The 21,661-nt window shown below is 38.1% G+C and overlaps 3 protein-coding genes across 7 annotated transcripts; 1 reads left to right on the forward strand and 2 right to left on the reverse strand.

Annotated features, from left to right (window-relative positions):
• The first annotated feature begins 623 nt into the window (after positions 1–623).
• Positions 624–4,605, forward strand: plekhb2 (pleckstrin homology domain containing B2). Of its 2 annotated transcripts, none has more exons than XM_085398318.1 (8): positions 624–811; positions 1,434–1,484; positions 1,855–2,007; positions 2,117–2,219; positions 2,332–2,371; positions 2,623–2,706; positions 2,980–3,094; positions 3,766–4,605. In XM_085398318.1, the coding sequence occupies exons 2-8, from the start codon at positions 1,448–1,450 to the stop codon at positions 3,900–3,902; spliced, it is 669 nt and encodes a 222-aa protein (XP_085254444.1). In that variant the 5' UTR covers positions 624–811; positions 1,434–1,447; the 3' UTR covers positions 3,903–4,605. The 2 variants fall into 2 exon arrangements, with proteins under 2 accessions (XP_085254444.1, XP_085254443.1); XM_085398317.1 differs by having other exon boundaries at positions 625–807.
• Positions 4,606–5,428: 823 nt separating this feature from the next.
• LOC146641196 (vacuolar protein sorting-associated protein 4B-like) lies at positions 5,429–13,857 on the reverse strand. Its single transcript, XM_085398315.1, has 11 exons — positions 13,678–13,857; positions 12,240–12,351; positions 11,994–12,138; positions 9,316–9,374; positions 9,123–9,242; positions 8,865–9,021; positions 8,617–8,765; positions 8,283–8,364; positions 7,882–8,101; positions 6,650–6,790; positions 5,429–5,944 (listed from the first exon to the last, which is right to left on the reverse strand). Exons 1-11 carry the CDS (start codon positions 13,696–13,698, stop codon positions 5,843–5,845), a joined length of 1,308 nt encoding a protein of 435 aa, XP_085254441.1. The 5' UTR covers positions 13,699–13,857; the 3' UTR covers positions 5,429–5,842.
• Positions 13,858–14,273: 416 nt separating this feature from the next.
• On the reverse strand, positions 14,274–21,106 carry ankrd29 (ankyrin repeat domain 29). Of its 4 annotated transcripts, none has more exons than XM_085398292.1 (10): positions 20,906–21,106; positions 20,106–20,216; positions 19,708–19,806; positions 17,701–17,799; positions 17,397–17,495; positions 16,947–17,045; positions 16,730–16,828; positions 16,264–16,359; positions 14,722–14,820; positions 14,274–14,634 (listed from the first exon to the last, which is right to left on the reverse strand). In XM_085398292.1, exons 1-10 carry the CDS (start codon positions 20,915–20,917, stop codon positions 14,551–14,553), a joined length of 897 nt encoding a protein of 298 aa, XP_085254418.1. In that variant the 5' UTR covers positions 20,918–21,106; the 3' UTR covers positions 14,274–14,550. The 4 variants fall into 4 exon arrangements, with proteins under 4 accessions (XP_085254418.1, XP_085254420.1, XP_085254421.1 ...); XM_085398294.1 differs by having other exon boundaries at positions 19,996–20,216; XM_085398295.1 differs by having other exon boundaries at positions 20,047–20,216; positions 20,847–21,106.
• Between the last annotated feature and the right edge of the window lie 555 nt (positions 21,107–21,661).

Raw genomic sequence — 21,661 nt, forward strand, 5'->3', positions numbered from 1 at the left:
ACACATACGCACATAGCACATATACACATTTTCAATAACCCTATTAACACCTGAAGGATACACAACCTACAATTTTATATATATTTTATATATATATATATATATATATATATATATATATATATATATATATATATATATATATATACACATACATACACACACATACACACACACACATATATATATATATATATATATATATATATATATATATATATATATATATATATATATATATATATATATACATATACACATATATATATATACATACATACATACATACATATACATACATATACACATACATATATACCCATACCAACAAACCCGTGCATGCGCACACACATGAAAACATTAGACAAGACATGAAGAAACCAACAGGCAAATTCGTTACACACACACACTCCTAATGGAATCATGTTTAATAAACATGAGGAATATTAACACAAGCCTCGCCGTCGGCCATGTGATTACCAAACGTTAGAAACGAACTTCAACAAGCGCGCCCTCGCTCCGTTTGCTAGCACTTTCCACCACTGTCAGCTGATAGGTTACGTCATCCAAAACAAAAACCTCCCTCTCGCGGAAAGACTGAACATTCGTGAAGATGCTCTGTGGGCGTGGCTTAAGGCCTCCGTTGTGGACAGTAACAGTGTCAGCTAAGTTTAGCGGTCAGGGTTTTTCCTCTCCGTGGAAGGAGTCTTCTTCTTTTTATTTTTTTTGCATCTCACTTCCGTGTTTGCTGTTTCTCCACGAAAAGCTTGATATCACTCTCCCCCCAAAAAGCATACAAGAAATCAAGTAGGTAACTAATTTATCCAATGCGTTTACAAGTACGGGTAAAACGACAAGTTGTGGTGTTTTAGCGTATTATAAACACGGTTAACCGATAGGTCAGCTTTGTAATGGCGACGTGTTTATATTAAAAAGCCGCTAACGGTTAGCGATAACCTACATATCAAATAACTTATATCATATAAAATCCACATTATAACAGGGTTGCTATGGGTGGCATAGCAGTTATTAAACATGAGGACGACCTACTCACAACTGGCCTAGTCTGACTTAAAACCAGGATGACATCTAAGTAAATAGCCTAAACATTGGTTAAAGCAGGAGAACTGTCAGTTATCTGGCTTCCACCAATGTCATGTCCTAAACATTGTCTAACTAAGCATGGGGGGACTACAGAGTAACTAAACATGGTGTTAATATTTCTGGCCATGTGGCCATATTACCTTGAGCTGTTATTGTAACCTATCCTATCTTATCTTATATAAGCTTATGTTTCTGAAAATAGATTTGTGAACTTGCTAATAGTGCTAACAGTCACGAGGTTTGTGTTGGACATGCCACACCCAGTCATATGCTCCTAGTGTCTCAGTAATAACAGATGCGCTCTAATGTGTTTACATTTTATTCTGTAGGTGTTACTTCCAAGATGGCTATGGTAAAGAGTGGCTGGCTTCATCGACAAAGTGAGTATCCAGACACATTAAAGGAAAAACATGAATGCTTGACCTCCACAGTAATGGATCTATTAGTGTTTATGCTGTAAGTGGGGGCAATTGTGTGGTTTAGATGACCTGTATCCTACAATGAAACATTTTTAGCCTGATAGTAGTGATGAGATATGAAAATGATAACACAGGAGACTTTGGATCTCAACCTAATCGCAGAATATTTGTTGGAAGAATGATATTTCATTACTCCAGTAAAGAGGGGTCTTTTTTTCTTTTCATTTGTCACCCATCTATAAGAAAGCAATATAGCCATAAATATGTCAGATACTCAGATGGTTAAGATGATGTCACATTAAAAATAAACAAACTACCTTTACTATGTCAGGTACCATACTGCGTCGATGGAAAAGAAACTGGTTTGACTTATGGGCTGACGGACGACTTGTGTTCTACAACGATCAACAACGGCGCGACATGGAGGACGACATCCACATGAGGGTCAACTGCATTAACATCCGCAACTCCGCTGGATGTCAGGGTACATGTCTTACGCTTAATGTTGATCTCATGCGGCTGATCCCTATGCTATTATTACCCACCTCTTTGCACTAATTTTAAATGTTTCACCACCCCACTTGCATTTTTAGAGCTGAACCCACCGGAGGGAAAGACGTGTGATGCCTTGTTCCAGATAGTGTGCAGAGATGGACGGGTCATCAGCCTGTGTGCAGACAGTGCAGATGATGCTCTGTAAGACTGCACATACACACCAAGTCATAAAATTAGTTAGATGTATTTGAGTACAGGTAATTAGAACAGACATTTTTAACTCAAGATGACATAATGTCTGCTTTTGTTGCAGGGCATGGACAATGGCACTTCAAGATGCCAGAGTTAATATGGTGAGATTTTTATACGTTATTTAAAGTTAGTGTTGTTGTAACTGACAGTCTGTCATTTTCTGTCACATTACCTGAATAAGCTCTGAATAAAGCTGAACTAAGAGTGACTTGAGCACAGCAGAAGAACTGTCCTCCTGGGAGGAAAACTGGATATTTTTTTTATTGTTTTCACTTATCTTAATGTTATGTGCTTGAGTTTTTTTGGTGTTGGCAAGCTTCAGTTGCTGATTTTTGTTATTTGATACTTTTAGGTGGTCACTGCTCCTCAGATCGGCTTTGCACAGGAGGTGATTGCATCTGCTCCTCCCCCCTACTCGGAATATCCTCCCCAAACGGTGAAAAACAGTATTAATACATCTCTTTTCATGTTCATAACTGAATAAATTACTTTTTCAGGTCTAAAGTCTTTTATGAAAATAGTGCTACTTACAACATTTGTCTGTGGTTTAGCATGACTATCTCAAGTGAAAATCAACTCAGTGATTAATGTAAAACAAAACAAAAACCAACAAATCCAGTCTTTCTTCTATAAGCCATCTAATACAAAGGGTTTATTAATACAGTAACATCCTTTGTGTCACTTTGTTAAATGTAATTTTTTTTGCCAGGTTTATGCCCCAGGCCCATATGGAGACTACACTGCACCGCCCCCACAGGCCACACAGGTCGTATACTCTGCTGATGGGCAGCCCTACACAGTTGCTTATCCTTATCAATACCAAGGTAAACAGCTGGACATTGCCCACCACTAGTTTATAGGAATCCTGGTAGCTAGAATAGAATAGAATAGCCCATTATTGTCACTGTAGATGTACAACAAAATTGCGGACTAACTAAACTCTGACCTAAATTTGATTGTCGACAAGCGGACATCTTCACAATATGCATATCCATAATGCAGTAAAGTGGCTGGATTTGATCCTTATAAAAGAAGTCTTCAGTATAAAAGTAAAATCTTTCCACTTTGAAAGGCCTAATATTTGTTTATCCGTAACTGGCTCATTTCAGAACGTGACTGAACTTAGTGGTTGTCAACATACTTCTGAGATTCCCATACTGAGGAAATGGTGCATAGAATGGGATTTCTGACGCAGTAATTACCAGTGCTGTCATCCTGATGCTTAACAAGAGTATTACATACCATCTTAGTTACTATAAGAACATTTGCTCATTAACAAATAGAAAAACATGCAGCTTAGTCTAAAATCTTTATTAGTTTTTCAGGTACTTAGATAAAAATGTATCATGGACTTTAAATTCATTCTTAAACAAATGGGTCACAAAAACCCATCTAGATGTTCTTATTTGTGACCAGAGGATAAAGTGAAAAAGTAGAATAGTTTAACAGAGTTTAAATTGTATGAACTTACCATTATAAAACTTGTGTTTTGTAGGTGGGTACGTTGCTCCTGGAGTGAACCATGTCATCATTCGGGAGCGACAGCGTGACGACGGAGGAGATGTGGCTTTGGGCATGCTCGCTGGAGCGGCAACCGGTTTAGCACTCGGCTCTCTCTTCTCTGTATTCTAGCGTCAGAACTAATGTACTTCTAGCAGCCAGTGACTCCCTCCCCCTGTATTTATATGGCCTCCTCTCTGTATCATCACGTGAGTTAGAATGAAACGTGTCTGATGGGCTACATCTATCTGACGCATAATTGTGATGTGCAGTGAATTACTCACCATGTATACTCAGCACTTTCAAATACAGTCTATGTTGCTGTTTACCAACATCTTTGTGTTATCTGAATATGAATATTCTTAACCAAAAAACATAATGTAATATAAGCATTACTTAATTTTCAAAGTTGTCAAAATGACAGAAAAGACACTACTCCTTTCATGCACATTTCAGGTTCTCTCCTGTCAATTTGCTTCCACTTCACGGTGCACAGATGGTTTTTTTGTGTTTATTTCCGTTTACTGTATGTTTTTCTATTTTAATGTTTTGTTGTTTTGATTGTGAATTTGCATCGTATCTTTGACTCCTGAGGTAATTAGTGGTGGAGCTAGCTTCAGATGAGCATAGTTTTCTGAGGGACCCGTTTGATGAACATTGGTTTGATTATATAGTCTGTTATATTGTAACCCTGGCATTTACATGAAGTGAAATGGGACATCACTCCTTGAGATTTATAAGTTCTTGGTTTATGTTTTTTTCATTGGCAGCTTTTCAGTCATACCTTTCATTTAAAGTGTTTTTTTAAATCTCCATGGACTTAAAAAACCCTTAGCAGGTAAATCTCTTGAGACATTTCACTTGGCTAGGACCCTTTTTTTCTCAGCATATAAATTATGACCGCTTTTAAAATCCAAACTTCTGCTCAATAGAAAACATTTTGGTCTACATTTCAAACAGATTTTTTCATCACTACTGACACTGAATTAAGAGATGTATAAGAAATGTTTTGCAAGCAGCTTATTGATGTAATTTTTTCTACAAGTCTTAATTTGTTTGTTGCTGTGAAATTAATATTCACTTATCATATAAGGAAATTAAATTGTGATTTACACTGCATTAGAAATATAGAAATATGATAGTTAACTAAGAGATGTATTTTAACAAATAAACATATTTACAAAGTTAATGTTTTAATTCCTTTATTTAGCCCTGAGACTTCTGTTCACAGAACATATCCAGTAGAATACAAGAAAAGTACAAGTTGACCTTTTTTTTTATTAATGTAACCCCTGTAAACCCAAAGGAAATTCTTAAATACATTTAAAACCCAAAGGCAACACAGCTAGAGCATAATCATTTATAAATAAGTCAGAACATAACTAGAACACAGTAAAGTGTCAGTAATCTAACAGGAGAAGGCTGAAAGAAAATGTGCAACGGCATATCAGAATTAAGAAATTCTTTCATTTTCTCTACATCAGTTTAAATCCCAGAAGATCCTTTTGGATGCCATTAATGATTTGTATGTAGTGAAAAAAAGATTGCCAGTGTTCACAGACTTCATTGCATAAATTCCTGTTAAATGTCAACCACAACACCAGTTCTGTTAATCAAAGTATTAAAATCTGCCTTAGACTACATAAAGTATGTAGTGATGGAAAGATGCCAGGATCTACCCACTGTAGCCTTTGCACATACTTTTCTAACAGTGATGCAGTTTCAGAAAAAAAAAAACGCTTCAGTTTGAAATATAATAAGAAAAACCCTTAAAAAAATAACGTAAACACAAGCCTCGGTGGATCGATAGGTTAATGTGGCTGAAAGAGGCGATTCCTCAACTGGTTGGTTGATTTAAAAAAAAAAAAAAAGATCTATGATTGTGACAAAAGGATAAATGTTTTTTTGTCAGCTGTAAGACTGATTTGCTGCAACCTCTGGTCCATTAAACCTGTGACATTTTCCACCATTTTTGACACAGCAGTTGAAAAGGCGAATCAAATGATCTGAAGCATAACTGAGAGTAAAGATAGTTGTTAAGTACAGTCCTATTTTTGAGTACAAAGATATTATTAGCCTTCTTGACCAAAATCTTCAGTAAACTTCTTCAGCTTCTCCAAGTCCTGCTCGTTCACCGTAGGCTTGGTGTTGCTTTGTGACCTCAGCATGTCAGCCTGTATAGAGAACATTAGGTAGGTCAGAATAGATTACAGTCACTGGGTTTGTCAATAACACAGAGAGAGAACTGACAGAGACAGATTGCAATTCATTGTTAACCACAATGAAGGAAAAAAAAAAAAACATTTCATAATTGTTCACTGACTTTGATGGTGCCTTCTGGTCAATTTCATCCACAAGCAAAACACTGTTAAATGCCAGTAAGCTGCTGTTATGTGACCAACAACTAACAAGAGGGCAAAGAACACAATAACCTGTAACTGAAGATTTTTTTCTCTGAGCAATAATAATGTATGATGCAAGCAGAATCCTGACAATCAGCAGGATCCAACCAGCAAACACTGTGTCACTGGCAAGTCAAATATGCAAATGTTAATTTCATTTCAATGTAAAGCATTGAAAATGATGGGTAACAGTATCCATGCTAACTGCTTAGACTCCTCTCTATAACATTACAAAAATGTACAAAACAGACTATGTTTTTTTTCTTCCAGAAAGCAGACTCTGTTCATCTGGTTTCAGTGAGAGAAATGTTTAGTCACTCATTCGAGATGCATTTTAGAAAAATCAAACATTTTTAGCCACCAAAAATGACTTTGTTAACCTTTCAGCTCTCGGTTACATTTTGCTGGGCTGGATTATTTTCTATCCAGTGGGTGTGGTTTTCCGAATATCAACTGATGAAAGAGCCCTTTTCTTACCATGGATACAACTGGCTCTAGAAGTTTCTCTCCAGGGACCTCCATCCATGTCATTTCAATGGAGTTGGGCTCTCCAGGTGAGCACGGAGTCAGCAGGTCATCGACCACAACGCCAGGATTGTTCCATGTTGACCCTCGAACCTGAATTAGTATGGGCATAAGGACAGGAATAAAAAATTATAAAAAGAAACACCACACAGTGCTGCCTCCCTCTGGTTGAATTTATATTTTAGATTGATAAATTTATTATGAGCTGGGATAGTCTCCAACAGCTATAAGGATAAGTGGAAGTGGATAGAAGTTTATTTTGGAGTTACAAGAAAGACTCCTGCCCAAAGGATGAGCTTCAAGAAAAGTTGCAGACATAACAACACAAGTTATAGGCATAAACTTGATATGTATACAATTAAAGTACATGCCTGACTGTTTATTGTGAGCAGCTATGTGTCTCAAAACACAAATTTGGGGAAGAAGTCACAATGCCTTTAACCAGCTAATCCCAAATGACCACTCCTCTGTCAAATACACCCAAGCCTATAAAAAGGCACTACGGCTTTGGAGAAAATTACATCTGTAAGAATGCCACGACTGGTACAATCTGACTGGGATCTTCCCACTGGAATGCTGGAGGCAGGGTGAACCACCAGACAAGTTCAACTCCACAGAAAACCAGTGGAGTCATTTTAGTAACAGAGTAAAACAGTGTAATCCTCCTACGTGGACTCAGCAGCAACTCAGCGCAACAGTGACTGAAGAGTAAGCTGCCATCCCACAGGATGACACCTGACCATGAGGAGGCATATTACAGCCAAAGTCAGTGCAGACGGGGGGTACACTAATTATGGATTGCCTTTTTTTGTAACCTGTAGTTATATTACACACAATATATAGTGATATATCAAATTTGGACATTTTTTTGGTCTTTTTTCCAGGTTGTTTTTATCACTGATTAAGTTAAAAGGTAATGACAAGCAATATATGAGTGCTGATTTGCATATAACACAAACTACACCAGTGCATTTGCAAAGAAATGTAGTGGTGCGTTTTTAAATTCTTTGAGTACAGTTGTATGTAAAGATGAGATAAGCACCTTGTCAGGTGTATGAATTTCAAGTATGACAGTTAGTTTGATTTTGGAATAATATACTTCCACTGGATCCCTGAACCAGGTTTTCTTGCATTTAGAAATATGACAAAAAGAGCATGTCAAGCAACGGTTACTGTGGTTTTACCCTTTTGAAGTGCGTGGCTGTCTGAACCTTCCTGACTGGCTGCATCAGGGCGTCCCTGACAATTATACTGATGTCAGCTCCGGAGTAGCCATCTGTCTTTTTGCCCAGAGTCACGAAATCCGCCTCTGTCAGGTTATTGGGGGTGGAGCCCAGATGCAGTTTGAACATGGAGGAGCGGGCATGTTCCTCCGGCAGAGGAATGTAGATTCGCTTTTCAAACCTGAGACATAAACGAGCATTAAACCTCTTAAATCCTGGTTGTTAGCCCAAAAACACTGATGAACAGTACTAGGTAATATAAGAGGTGATTAGGTAAGTAAAAGTAAGTAAAATGTATTTATATAGCGCTTTTCATAGATAAAAAGGTAGGGATCATTTGTATAGAAACAAGTGGATCTGACCTTCTCCTGATAGCTGAGTCCAGCGACCATGGTATATTAGTTGCACCCAGGACAAGGATTCCGTCATTATCATTACCAACACCTGACAGGAGAAAAGAGTTGCACAATTAGTCAACTGAGCACTAAATATTTTCAGGTTTTTGTGATTTTGTTGCAACAAAATAAAGAAAAAATAGGTGACACTGGGCTGCGGGCGCTTACAGATGATTTTTAGACAAATAAATGCTTAAAACAATCAGTTGTCATGAATAACTGAACTATGAGCCATAGTTCATGACACTTCGTATCGTCTTTCCAGCTGTTGGTTCAAATCTGTAAGTATCTTCTTTCTCACCCTGCATCTGAACGAGGAACTCCGTCTTGATTCTGCGAGCTGCTTCACTCTCATTCTCGCTCCTGGAGCCACAGAGGGAGTCGATCTCATCAATGAAAATGATCGATGGTTTGTGTTCTCTGGCTAAAGAGAACAAGTTCTTCACCAACCTAAAGACAGACAGAAGTGGAAAAAATAGATTCATTTTTCTTAACAGTAACTTTGTCATAGTCTTAATTTTGCCCCTAGGTAAAGAACTTGGGCCTCACTTTTCACTTTCTCCTAGCCACTTAGACACAAGATCGGAGGATGAGATTGAGAAGAAGGTGGAATTGTTAGCTTCTGTGGCCACGGCTTTGGCCAAGTAGGACTTTCCTGTTCCTGGAGGCCCAAACAAAAGGATCCCCCGCCACGGTGTTCTCTTGCCTACAAAAGAAGTTTCAGTCTTTAAAAAAACAAGGAAACGAAAAACTTCACTTTCACAAAACTTTTTCACAAAAAAAAAAAAAAAAAAAAAAAATCCCTGCCTGTAAACAGATGTGGGAATTTGATTGGCAGGATAACAGCTTCTTTAAGGGCTTCTTTGGCTCCTTCGAGTCCAGCTACATCGTCCCACTTTATGTTTGGCTTTTCCATAACAATGGCACCTATAAAATAAATGAGGTTCAGAAATACCAACACATTTGGCTTTTCAAGAAATTGTATGTCAGTGATATGCACCTGACAGTTGATTTTGGAACTTCTTTTTTTCTTGGTCTTCACCTTCATCACTTTCATTCCTAAAAGGTGGTGGTGGGGAGAGGTGGAGGTCAGGGGGTTATAAGCATAGGGCAAGAAGAAGACAGAACACTTCTGTAGAACAACTGTAGAACCCATGGGAGTAAGAATAAAAACAAACTTAGTAAAGAATATTACAAATTAATTGTAAAAATAAAAAGCTGTACAGATCCACCTAAATTCGGGAATCATCCTTTCTTTACAAACTACTGACTAATGGTTCTCTTATGTGTGACTTCTAAATCAGAACACCAGGTGGCACACTTTACCAACAAAGGCAGAGCCATACAGTAAACCAAAATTCAACAAGAAAAACATGTTTAGATAGTGACACTATGTCACTTACACTTTCATAACAATTTTACAGCAACAGTCACAGAGTTAGACACTTCTGGGGAAATTATGACAAAGATTTAAAGAATAATACAGTTAGGTCTAGGGTTGTGCGATATGACCAAAATCTTTATACCGTTATCGGGACGATAGAATTCGTCCCGATAACGATATAAATCACACAAATGTAATATTTTCTGTAAATTCTGTGAATCTCGGGCAGCTCGTCTTGCGGGAAGTGTTTCCAGCTGCGCGTCATGTAACTGGAGTCGAGTGTTTTAACAGATGCATGAAACGATACATTTTTAGACATAAGTTGTAACGGCCGCCGTTTTCTTTGTGAGTATTTATTACACGGCGTGCTGCGGGGAAAAGCCTGTTCTAACGTTTGAGTCTAAGGTTTATTTTTTAGCGCCTGGCGGCTCTTTTTTACTTCTCATCCGTAAATAATCTGCTCTTTCATGTGATTCAGTTTATTTTGAAAAGTCTCAACAGGATCTTGAGCTTTATTGTGAAAGGTTTATGTGAAACATAAACAAGTGGACACGCGATGGTGTTACCGTCGTTGTTGCTAACGACAACGCATAAAAACAGGCGCTGTGGTTATATTAAATGTAAGAAAAAGAGAGAACTTTAAGAAATTAATATGGCCACTACAGTGATCATCAAAACGATGAAAAAATATTGCTGTAAACAGTTTATTTTGCGACACCACGAAACGATAGACGTTTTTATATCATCATCCGATATATATCATTATATCGAACAGCCCTAGTTAGGTCCATATATATTTGGACACTGACTTACAGCCAAACCCAGGCGTTTACTAAAGCAAAGATGTGTAATAATCTTGAATGGCCAAGTCAGTGACCTGATCTTAACCAAAACAAACATGCATTTCACTTGTTGTAGACTAAACTTTGAACAGAAAGGCTCACAAACAGCAACTGAAATAAGTGCAGTAAAGTCTGGGCAGAGTATTAAAAAGGAGGAAACCCAGCATCTGGTGATGTCCACGAGTTCAAGACTTCAGGCTGTATTTGCCAGAAAAGGGTTTTCAACCAAGTATAGAAATGAACATTTTAGTTTCAATTATTTAATTCAACTACTTTTGAGTTGTATTACAAAATGCTTTAATTCCTCAAAGTATTATGCAGTATTTTTGTTAAACCCACTAAATTAAAGCTGCTGAAGTTAAATAGAGATCAGAGCAATTGGAAATTAAGAAAATCCCATCCTTAGACCTATTTTTTTTATAAGACTGAGCTAATCACACAGCAATGCTGCAGATGATGAAAAGACATTTCTTTGGTAAGTCGTGTTATAAACCAGATGGAACCGAGCACATCAAGTAATAACTCTGTATTTCAGTGGTTAAAATGTTATGTAAAAGTGTTTATATGTAATGCATTTCAATAATAAAGCGTAACTGGTAGAACAACCTGGCTGATGTGTATACAAGTGAGTGTGATTAAGTTATAGCAACCGGCTGACATCTGCAGGTGATTTAACAACTGTAAAGGTAAGTGGGTCGTCATGCAAATTATCAGAGCAACACTTCAACAGATAAATAATAAATAAAAATTCAGAGGCTTCAAATTCATTAACATACATGTTCTGCTGCCTTCAGCTGAATGGAAAGGTTTAATGAACTGAATGAAACATTTTTCATGCAGTATAAAAACGCTGTTGACACCTCATTAAATGGGACTTACTCATCCATTTATAGATAAATACAGGCTGGTTTACAGATGTTCCTGCTTCAGCTGCATTAAATGTTCATTAAATGCATCTGCTGACTGGAAAGTGATTCATTAAAATGGTTTATTTACGCGTTAAGTGTTATACATAAGTATTTACTGTTGAACAACTGTTCCAATAACTTTGCTTGTTTTTATTGATTAAATCCGCAAAGTGGATGCAGATTGAGCAATGTGCTTCTGAGCGAACGATTGTGAGAGTAAAGTTTAAGACTCAAAGAAAGTCCACTGAATTTACAATGACGCAAAAACATTTTAAAATATCTGTCACAGATCTAACTTTAAATTTAATAAATAAATGGATATATATTTGTACACATTTAAACTGATCTCTGTCTCAGTCCGTTAAAAAAATTGCACATGGAATTTCAAGGCAACTAACAATAACTCTCAACTTTGTCCATTATTCAGACCAAATTACATTTAGCTTTCCTTTCAGGAAATTACCCAGCCTGCAGAACAAAGTCTAAACTGTAAACAAAGCAACAAACATTGTGAAATGGACTCAGATTTATTGATTGCTCCTACCCTTTGTCACCAGACTCTTTGACGGGTTTGGCTGGAGGAGCGTTCTCTTTCTTCTTCAGATATTGCTTCAGTTGCTCAGCTCTGTCCAGGTAGTCAGCACACTTTGCCCTGATGCTCTGCTTCGCCCGATCGCCTTGGGCCTCATCTGCAACGCAAAAACTGACTTAGATCATTCATGCGGAACCGAAGTGGAGTTTAAAACAGCAAAAAGGATGTACAAATCTAACAGTGGTACAAGTTTCTCACACTTCACAACATGAAGGAAGTATTGCACTGCGTGCTGATAACATCTGAGGGCCTCTTCATAGTTTTTGGCCTTGTCTTCCTCTGCGGCCTTGCTGGCCAAATCTATGGCTTTCTGAAAACAAACAAGATGAAACAGAAGGATTTATTACACATTTATAGAACTTATATGAATTTTTTTGGTTCTTGTTTGTGCTTCTTGTTTGGTCATATATGCAGGTAAGTTGTTTAGCATGGTGGGGCGATCGTGGAGAAGAGTTGGCAGTTTGTCTTGTAATCGGAAGGTTGCTGGTTCGAGCCCCGGCTCCAACAGCCTCAGTCGTTGTGTCCTTGGGCAAGACACTTCACCTGTTGCCTACTAGTGGTGGTCAGAGGGCCTGGTGGCGCCAGTGTCCGGCAGCCTCGCCTCTGTCAGTGTGCCCCAGGGTGGCTGTGGCTACAATGTAGCTTGCCATCACCAGTGTGTGAATGTGTGTGTGAATGGGTGAATGACTGAATGTGTAAAGCGCTTTGGGGTCCTTAGGGACTAGTAAAGCGCTATACAAATACAGGCCATTTACCATTTTAAACTTATAAAATACACTTTAAAAAGATAGTATTCAAAAGTATTACTAACACCATAAATTAAAATTCTAAATTGTGGTGTCCTGTGATTACATATGCAGCATTTTAAAATTAGACATAATTATTCTATATTGATAATTCAGTCTAGGCTGTTCCATCCAATGGGTGGGGTCTTACTAGAAACACCTCAGGGCCAAAAAACAAGAAAACAAGAAAATGATTACATAAATGTTATACACATTCAGGCCTCCTTGTACATCATATTTGTTCTGTTTGTGAAATACTGGGTAATTTGGGGGATATTAAAGCTACTTCAGTGACTTGCTAACAGTTCATGGACAGCTTAAACAATGAGCCAAGTTTTGTTTTTGTTGTTTTTGCTATCCATAGCAACAATTACCTGTACAGTTTAAGTTATACATTGTTTTCTAATTGTAAAAAGTACAACTCTGCCCATTTAAATTCCCTGAGACAGAAACAAAGTAGCAAAAAGCTAACTTTTATGTAAATAAAGTAATTTAGTTCTTTACTTTCCTACTTTTCATCACTGGAAAAGGGAAAACAGCTAGAAAATATGTTTCACTATGGGACAATAAAGCCCCAACTAAATATTGTTAGAGTTTCTTCATCTATGAAGCATTAGTAGTGATTTACACTCCTTACGCAGTAGTGCCATTTTTTTCCATTACTTATAATTGAATTTATGGCTAAATACATTCAAGTTGGCTTATTGTTAGTCTCTAAATTAGACATTCATACAATATAAAATCCCTAGTTGCTTATTTAATAAAAGGCTGAGTTTATTAAAAGCCGAGTTAACATCTCTTTGATTTGGGCAGTCTTATGTAATCATTGTTAGTAAATGTCTGCCACTTACCTGTAAATTACCGCCCGCCATTAGATGGTTTTCTGTCGGTCAAAGTTTAGTATTTGACTTTAAATAAAACCGTAAACTCGCTCACTTCTTCTTTTTCTCTATTATCTATCACATATGGTTTACTGTCGAACAACTTTAGAAGCCAAACATCCCAAGTGTCTCTCTTCCGCATCAACAAGAGCTCCAGTCACTTCCGCGATGGTCACGTGACATAAAGTAGCTTAACAGCGGCTGTAATTTCTCGTGTTTCATCCGTACATTTGAAAGTTATTTTAATTAATAGAACTTACCATATAAACGTGTACGTTCATAACCGCTTTAACGTTTTTGAGGGAAAAAACGGAATTAATGTAATTAAATCACAGCACAGGTGAGCTACAGGTGTCTGTTAATAGGGATAATAGTGACCTCTAGTGGGTATTCGTCACATAACTAGCATACCATTGTATTATTAAAATGTGTACGTAATATCTGATCCTTATTTTATCATGACTGCTCATTTTCCAACCGCAAATAAAATGTAATTCAAAAAAATATTACACATCCACACAGATACTCCTGCATTAATAAATAAAATTACACTTTATTACATTTATTAAAAAGGCAAATAAAGAGTGCAAAATATATAGAAATCTGACAACACTTGGGATAAACACAAATAAACAGGAGACCAGTAGGGGATGATGCACATGGAAGACAAATGTTTTTTGTGTTGCGCTATACTTTGTCCAGGTTTGTTCGGCATACGACAGCTTAATTTCAACCAAAAGCAAGCACCGTGTACAGTACATGTTGTAATTGGGTGGATTGGACACTTGTTTTCTTTCCCCCTCCTTACACAGACAGGCGTGAAGGCAGGAACCTGTGCCATTATCAGCTGTGTCCATTCAGGATTTTTGGACGTAAAACCTTAAGGATGCGATCATTCTTTGTCAGATCTGCAGGGAGTTCACTATTCTGCAAAAGATACATGGGAAACACTTTGATTATAATATCTAATGAGATTATATACTTAGGTTGTCTGCTGTTTGTCTGCTATCCCACCTTATTGAGTAGCGTTGGGTCAGCATTTGCTCCAAGTAGCAGCAGAACAGATTGAAGATTTCCACTCATAACAGCAGCATGAAGGGCAGTATAGCCATTCTGTAGACAAGACACAAATATGAACTACCCTTCTTTAATATTATTACTTTTCCTTTAATAGTATCTGGTATTTCACAAGCATGCATCTTCCTTTTCTTGTTCAGCATTAGATTACAAGATTGATTAACAGCTCTAATATTGGGACACTAAATAAAAAGAAAGAGCCAGCAGCCAGATAATGTAGTTTAACACAAAAAACGGAAATGGGGATGGCAGGTCCACTGACTTTCTTTTTGTGTCTTTTTGTCTTTTAGCGTCATCAGTGCAGGTCTTTAAGTCCAGATTGAAAACCTATTTTTATTCCCTGGCTTTTAACTCTGTAGGAAACTGACACCTTCTTATTTATTTTATTGTATGTAATGATTTTATGGTATTTTTAATTTGGTTGTTGTTTTGATCTGTGTTGTTCAGCACTTTGGTCTGCCTGGTGTGTTCGTAAAGTGCTATACAAATAAACGATGATGAATATAACGATGATGGAAGAGAGCTGTCTCTGTAACCATGTTTCAGGCCTGTCAGCCATGACCCACTCTGACTGCCCGGCTGCCCACGGAGGAAATTCATCTGATTGTTAGTGGAGCTGGATATAGAGCCTCTGAACCAGTGTTCCTTGCTATTTGAGCACTGAGCTACTCGTGATGTGGGTGGTATTTTTGGGATTGTCTGACACTACTAGTAATATGTTTTTAATAGTATTTATTTGATAGTTCAGCTTTTTTTAGATCCTCTTTTGTTCTGTTTATGAGCAGTTGGAAATGTAAAAATAATTTTTTATCTAGGTATAAAATTTAGCACCGTTATTTTGGTTTGACACTATAGGCTTATTCATTTTTTCCTAGACAGTGATTTTTATTGTTATTATTATTTTTATTTGATTTCCTTTTTACTGATTACATTCCAACAGTACTGTCATGTGCTGTACATACAAGTTACTCATTGCTACATAAAGATATCAGTGTTGTTGTTTTTTTTTTAAAACCTTTTTATTATTAGTGTCCATGTATAAAAAAAATTATATCACTGTTGTATATTGTATTAGATTTAGCTATTAGCCATTTTCCATCTGCAATCCCTGGGAATGAAAACACAGCTTTACCTGCCCAGGGATGTTGTTTCTTTGGATCAATAGTTTGCAAATATTTTTAAGTTACTCTCTGTGCTTCTACTGATGTCAAATCTTCAAATCTTTACAAAGAGGAAATCACTATCTTGACTTTCTCTAAGCGGGTAACATCCATCCTACAAAACATGCAAAATCTATCTACAAGCCCACTAAACATTGCTGATAAAACAATTTGTTCTATATGTTTAAGTTTGTAAAAGAACACACTGTGTTTGTGCCAGACTATTTTTTTGGTGTTGAAGAAAAGCTTGAGAGCTTGACAAGTTGTGCCTTAACCATAGCTATTTCCCAAAACAGACATCTACAGCAGCATGTTTTACCTTAAGAAGGCCAAGTGATGGAGAAAATTTGAGGAGTTCCTCAATGACGCCATTGTGGCCTTTCAGCGCTGCTTTGAACAGCGCTGTTGATCCATCCTTGAAAGACACAAAAAAAGCATACAATTGTTAAAATTGTCACAAAAATCACGAGTCCATTTTCAGTTACTCACATCCTTAAAAGCCTTTGACTATATCACGTTTCCCACCAACAGATAATCTCTCATCCAACTTTGAAATGTTAAATATAAGTGTAAGTATCTGCATACAGTTGCAAATTCAATCTATATGTCCATATAATTACAAATCAAAAACCTTTTATGGTGAAATGTTTCTATAAAGACAGATCGCAGCCTCCTAGTCTTATGTAATGTCACACTTTCCACACTGCAGAATGGCAGGAATCAATAGTAAAAATCCCTTTATGTACACTTTGATGTACTTTATTAATCCTAAAAGATCAATGTACTTGTCTGTCAGCATCCCGATCAGCACCACGTAAGAGCAGCACCTTCACCACCTCACTGTGACCCATTTGGGCTGACATCCACAGGGGGGCAGTGCCATCCTGGAGGAGGGAATTGATGAAGAGGGGGGTTGTAGGTATTGAGGGACAATTAGCAGGAGTAGGTGACAACATGTTTAGAGCTCTGTTTTAAAGAGGCAGAGTTTGGCGAGGACATTACCTCCCTTGCTTGGTTGACCTTGGCACCGGATGACAGCAACTGACGAATCACAGTCACATGACCCTCTTGGGCAGCAAGGAAAAGAGGGGTGGCACCATCCTGCAAAACAAGAATTACCTCACACTAGATTTTCGAAATCTGCTTGGAAAATCTTCCAATTAGGCATAGACTACATCACTAAAACAAGATTCCATCAGTACTATTTATAAGCACATTTTTGTGTAAGCAGGTTGTTTTTCCATGGCACCAAGGAAACACACAGTTATCCTGCCCAGTATGATTCATGTCTGACTCAGCAGTCTGCAGAAACCTGAGAGGCTAGATTCCAGTTGCTAGGACAATGTGTGCAGCTAACCATTGTGTTTCTGACAGACAAATAGACTTAACAGACAGGACAGTGACGGCGTACTGAGAGCGAGAGGCTGCAGACGTAAATGCAAAGAGCCTCACGTTCAGCTGGTCGTGAACATTGGCTCCATTTTTCAGCAGGATGTCCACCACTTTGGAGTGACCGTACTGAGATGCGACAGTGAGAGCTGTGCCACCATCCTGCCACATAAACACACATGGATGCACAAGAATGACTAAAGTGTTCGGCAACAACAAAAATATCGTTAAAGTCACAGCAGCACTGTTTGTGCATCGCTGTCTCTTTATCTCCACATTCTGAAGTCTGATGATAGCACTGCAGCATTCTCCTTCACACCCAGTATTCTAAAGGCCATGATACACATCATTGCACCCTGTTGCATACCTTTGTCTGGAATTCAGTGGAGGCACCGAATTCAAAGAGGAGCTTTACAACTTCATGGTGTCCTTGCTGGGAGGAGAAGAACAAAGCGGTAGAACCTGTCTGGAAAGTTAAAAAAAAAAAGACACCGCTGTTTACCTCAACTTTACCCTAATGGTGTACACAATATAACCTTTCATGAATATCTGACATGAGGAATAGAATAAATAAGTGTCCAATTGGGGGAATTTTGCTGCACATATGGCCCTGTTTTCTTACAAATAAGATTCTACTCAAGCATAAAACTAACATTATAGAAAGTTTTATTTGGCGGGGAAAAAAACAGAAAAAGAACTTAGCACAAAGGTTGAAATATAACCAAAGTGTAGGGCAGAGAGTTAATGAGGACTATATGCACCAAACCTATAGCAGCAACTTGCTGTCGCTTCCCAGTGAAACACCAGCCGGTTAGCATAAGAACGGTTGGAAAAAGGAAGAAAACTACCTTGGTGACCTACTGCCTGTAGGTGAGAGAAATCCGCGTATAAACACATCCAAAAGATACTAAATTGATAGACTACACTCCCTGGCCTCTTTGTTGTTCAACTGCTTATTGACAAAAATATTGAATCAGCCAATTACATGGCAGCAACTCAATCTTTTTAGGCACGTAGACCTGTTGAAGTTCAAATCAAGAAAGTCAATTTAAGTTACTTTGTGCAAGTATTTAAAAAAAACCCTGCAGATTTCCTGAGATTTTCTGGCACAGTCATCTCTAGGGTTTACAGAGAATGGTCCCAAAAAAAAGAGCAAGCAGCAAGACCTCTGACATCAACAAGAATTGCTTTCTTGATGTCAGAGGTCAGATTAAATGGCCAGATTGCTTTGGGCTGAAACCAAGGCAACTGTAGCTCAAATAATCACTTGTTACAACTAAGGCGTTCAGGGTATGCAAAGGTTGCATAAACATGTTGTGCATCTCTGAACACAAAACCTTAACTTTTAAGCAGATAGAACTAGCACCCGCTGCTGTGGCCTATCAGCTATGAACAGGTAATTGAGGCAACAATTCACATAGGCTCACCAAAATAGGACAACAGTCTGCTGTAACTTTCAGAATGTAGAGTTAGAATTTAGTACGAACAACAACAGCATGGATCAATTTCTGCCTTTTTACTCAAACAACCTCTAGTTGAGTCACAGGATCCCAATCCAATAAAGCACCTTCGGGTAGAACTGGATATTTGTATCACGGATGTCATATCTGGAGCGACTTGAACGCTGTCATGCCAATAGAGAGCAAAATCTCTTAGGAACGTTTTCCAAGGCAAAAGGGGGTCCAACCCAGAACTACCAAGGTGTAACTAATCAAGTGGCCAGAGGGTGTATAAACAAATTTAAAGCACATGAATTTACATAATACAAGATCTTAAGACATTATTTACCAGATGATGCAGTACTGGCTTAGCGTAGCACAACTGCTGGACAAAGGGAGTAAAGCTAGCCTGGGTCTTCCAGCAGAACAATCCACATATGCACACCTTTGCTCAGTAATTAACAGTTAAAGGCACAGTGTTCCAGACATGGCGGAAGTCTAGTCCTAGACTAAAAACTTTATTCAATTTAAAACTTCAATATTTTTCTTTTGGTCTGGACGAATTTCTAATCCATGTCTGGAAAACTGGAAAGTGTAAAAACAACAATTAGTGGGTTTTCAGGAGCTATGTGCCAGCAGGTTGTAGTGACCTTCTAAATTCACCGGCGGTAGCAGACAGTGAGTTTCCTTAGCTCAGCACAAAGGCTGGACAAAGGGGGTAAAGCTAGCATGAGTATGCTTCCATTGAAATAAGATAAATCCATCTGTCAACACATCTAAATTTAAAGCCTGGACAGTCAACATCTGTCAAGTTCATTCACTAATATTGTATTTGCCTAATTCTGACAATGTAAAAACACCTTTACCAACACTTTATGTTTTGGAGTCTGTAAGAGTATTTAGTTAATTCATTGGGTTTCATTTCCCCAGCATACCTCTCTTTGGTAGTTGATATCAGCCCCTTGCATGATAAGCTCTTTAACACAGTCATAATGGCCGCTGTATGATGCCACCATCAGCGCTGTTGTTCCATACTGGAAAGAAACATTAATGAGCATATTTGTTTTGTTGCAATGACCTGGTAAACAGTGTAGTGATGGCAGGGATGAAACCACAGAATTCTGCATATTTCTGGCTTAACATGCAAAACTTTCAACTGTTTATAGGACAAAGAGAGAGAGAGAGAAAACAATTAATGGATGAGGAATTGTGATGGTACACACATGCACTACATGAACCCCACAGGTAAGGCTTGAAGCTTTCTGTGTCCCTACCACAGGTGGAATATGGTTAAAGTGTGCATCTGAGCAGCCACAGCATGCAGTGTCCATACACTGTCTCTGCAGTCTGCGTCCACTCGCCCGCTGTTGAGTAGCAGTTGAAGCAGAGCCAAGTTCCCCTTCCTCGCTGCCCAAAACACAGCATTAGCCAGGGGTGTTTCCTTCTGGAGGATAAATACACACAACAACACAAAAACTGACCTGAAAGTTACCATTAGAGCATTAGGAATGCTGAGAGCAGACAGTAAGGACAGCAGAGTGCATCCAGGTGTTACTGTTCAGTGTTGTGATGCACCTGAATATGAATGACAGGTGAGTCATCAATAAAGTGTGCCAAGAGATTAATAATCATATTTATGACATCACATCACATCTCAACCAAAGTTAGGGTTTAAAGTTTGTGCTAACTTTAAGTCTTTACCATAAAATTTAACAAGTTACTCATGAATAATGGGGACTTGCTTTTTGTCCTCAGAAGAGGGGGACATGTCCAAAATGTGCGTAAAATGATTTGTTTCCTCTCAGTACCGGTAATAAAAGGTATGTGGACATACTTGTGCACGCACATTCACGTGCACGCTAGTACCATGGGCCGTTTGACATGCTATTACATCAGCAAATCCGGATGCACACACACCGAGTTGGACTCTATGATCGCCCAGGCCAGTAAGCAGCCATTCAAATGTCAGAGCAAGTGCTACCTCACCGGGCTCATAGTGAAACATAGCAGATCGTTCAATAACCCCCAAATAAACAAGTCTGCACTTCAAGAGGAAGCGGGTGCGATCAATTACCTTATTGCGGCCCTCTCAGGCTGCGTGCACAGAATGATGGACGGAGAAAGCTGGTTTACCTTGAAAGACATCCTGCAGACCTCATTCGTGACTCATACTTCTTCCTGCGCACTCATTCATTAGACGAGATGTTGAGCGCCACTCGCCTGTTTTGCCGCACTGACTTTGGGTGTTGGCGGCGCCCGATCGCGGACATAATAACGGGGAGGCACAAAATCAGCTGAGCTCATCCTCTGCAGTGTGTCCTGCGAGGGAGCAACACCGTGGGCCAGCAGAGGGCGCTGCTGCTCACACTGATGAACTGTATATAAATATAGATTTATGGCGTGAAGCCATGGCTATTAAGCAACCTACATTTACTCAATACTGCACTTAAGACTAATTTTAAAGCATTTGTGTTTTACTATACTTCACTGTAATCTACCTTTCTGAAAAAAAAAAAACTTCGCCTTTTACTCCACTATTGACATACATATAAGGAGATCATTGTTAAAAATTAAACCAAGGATCTAATCTTAAAGTCTAAATAAATGAAATAAACTATAATTATTATTATTATTAATAATAATAATAATAATAATAATAAATAATTAATAATGTGGTTCGTGTTTAAAACGTTAAAACTTTGAACAAGTGAGCAAAGATTTGGAGCAACTGAAAAAGAAATCCCTCTCTGTTAAGCCCTTGTATTGATCTTGGGGATTTTTCTCTGAAACTTTCTGTTTGTGTTTTAGTCCTAAATTATTTCAGAGAGCAAAAGTCTGCTGTGGTTATCCTTAGTTCACATTTCTAAGAAAGAAAGGATAAATCCCTCA

The sequence above is a fragment of the Rhamphochromis longiceps genome, linkage group LG23 (assembly GCF_057381845.1).
Source record: "Rhamphochromis longiceps isolate RC_006_pf linkage group LG23, R_longiceps_female_GT1.1, whole genome shotgun sequence".
NCBI lineage: Eukaryota > Metazoa > Chordata > Actinopteri > Cichliformes > Cichlidae > Rhamphochromis > Rhamphochromis longiceps.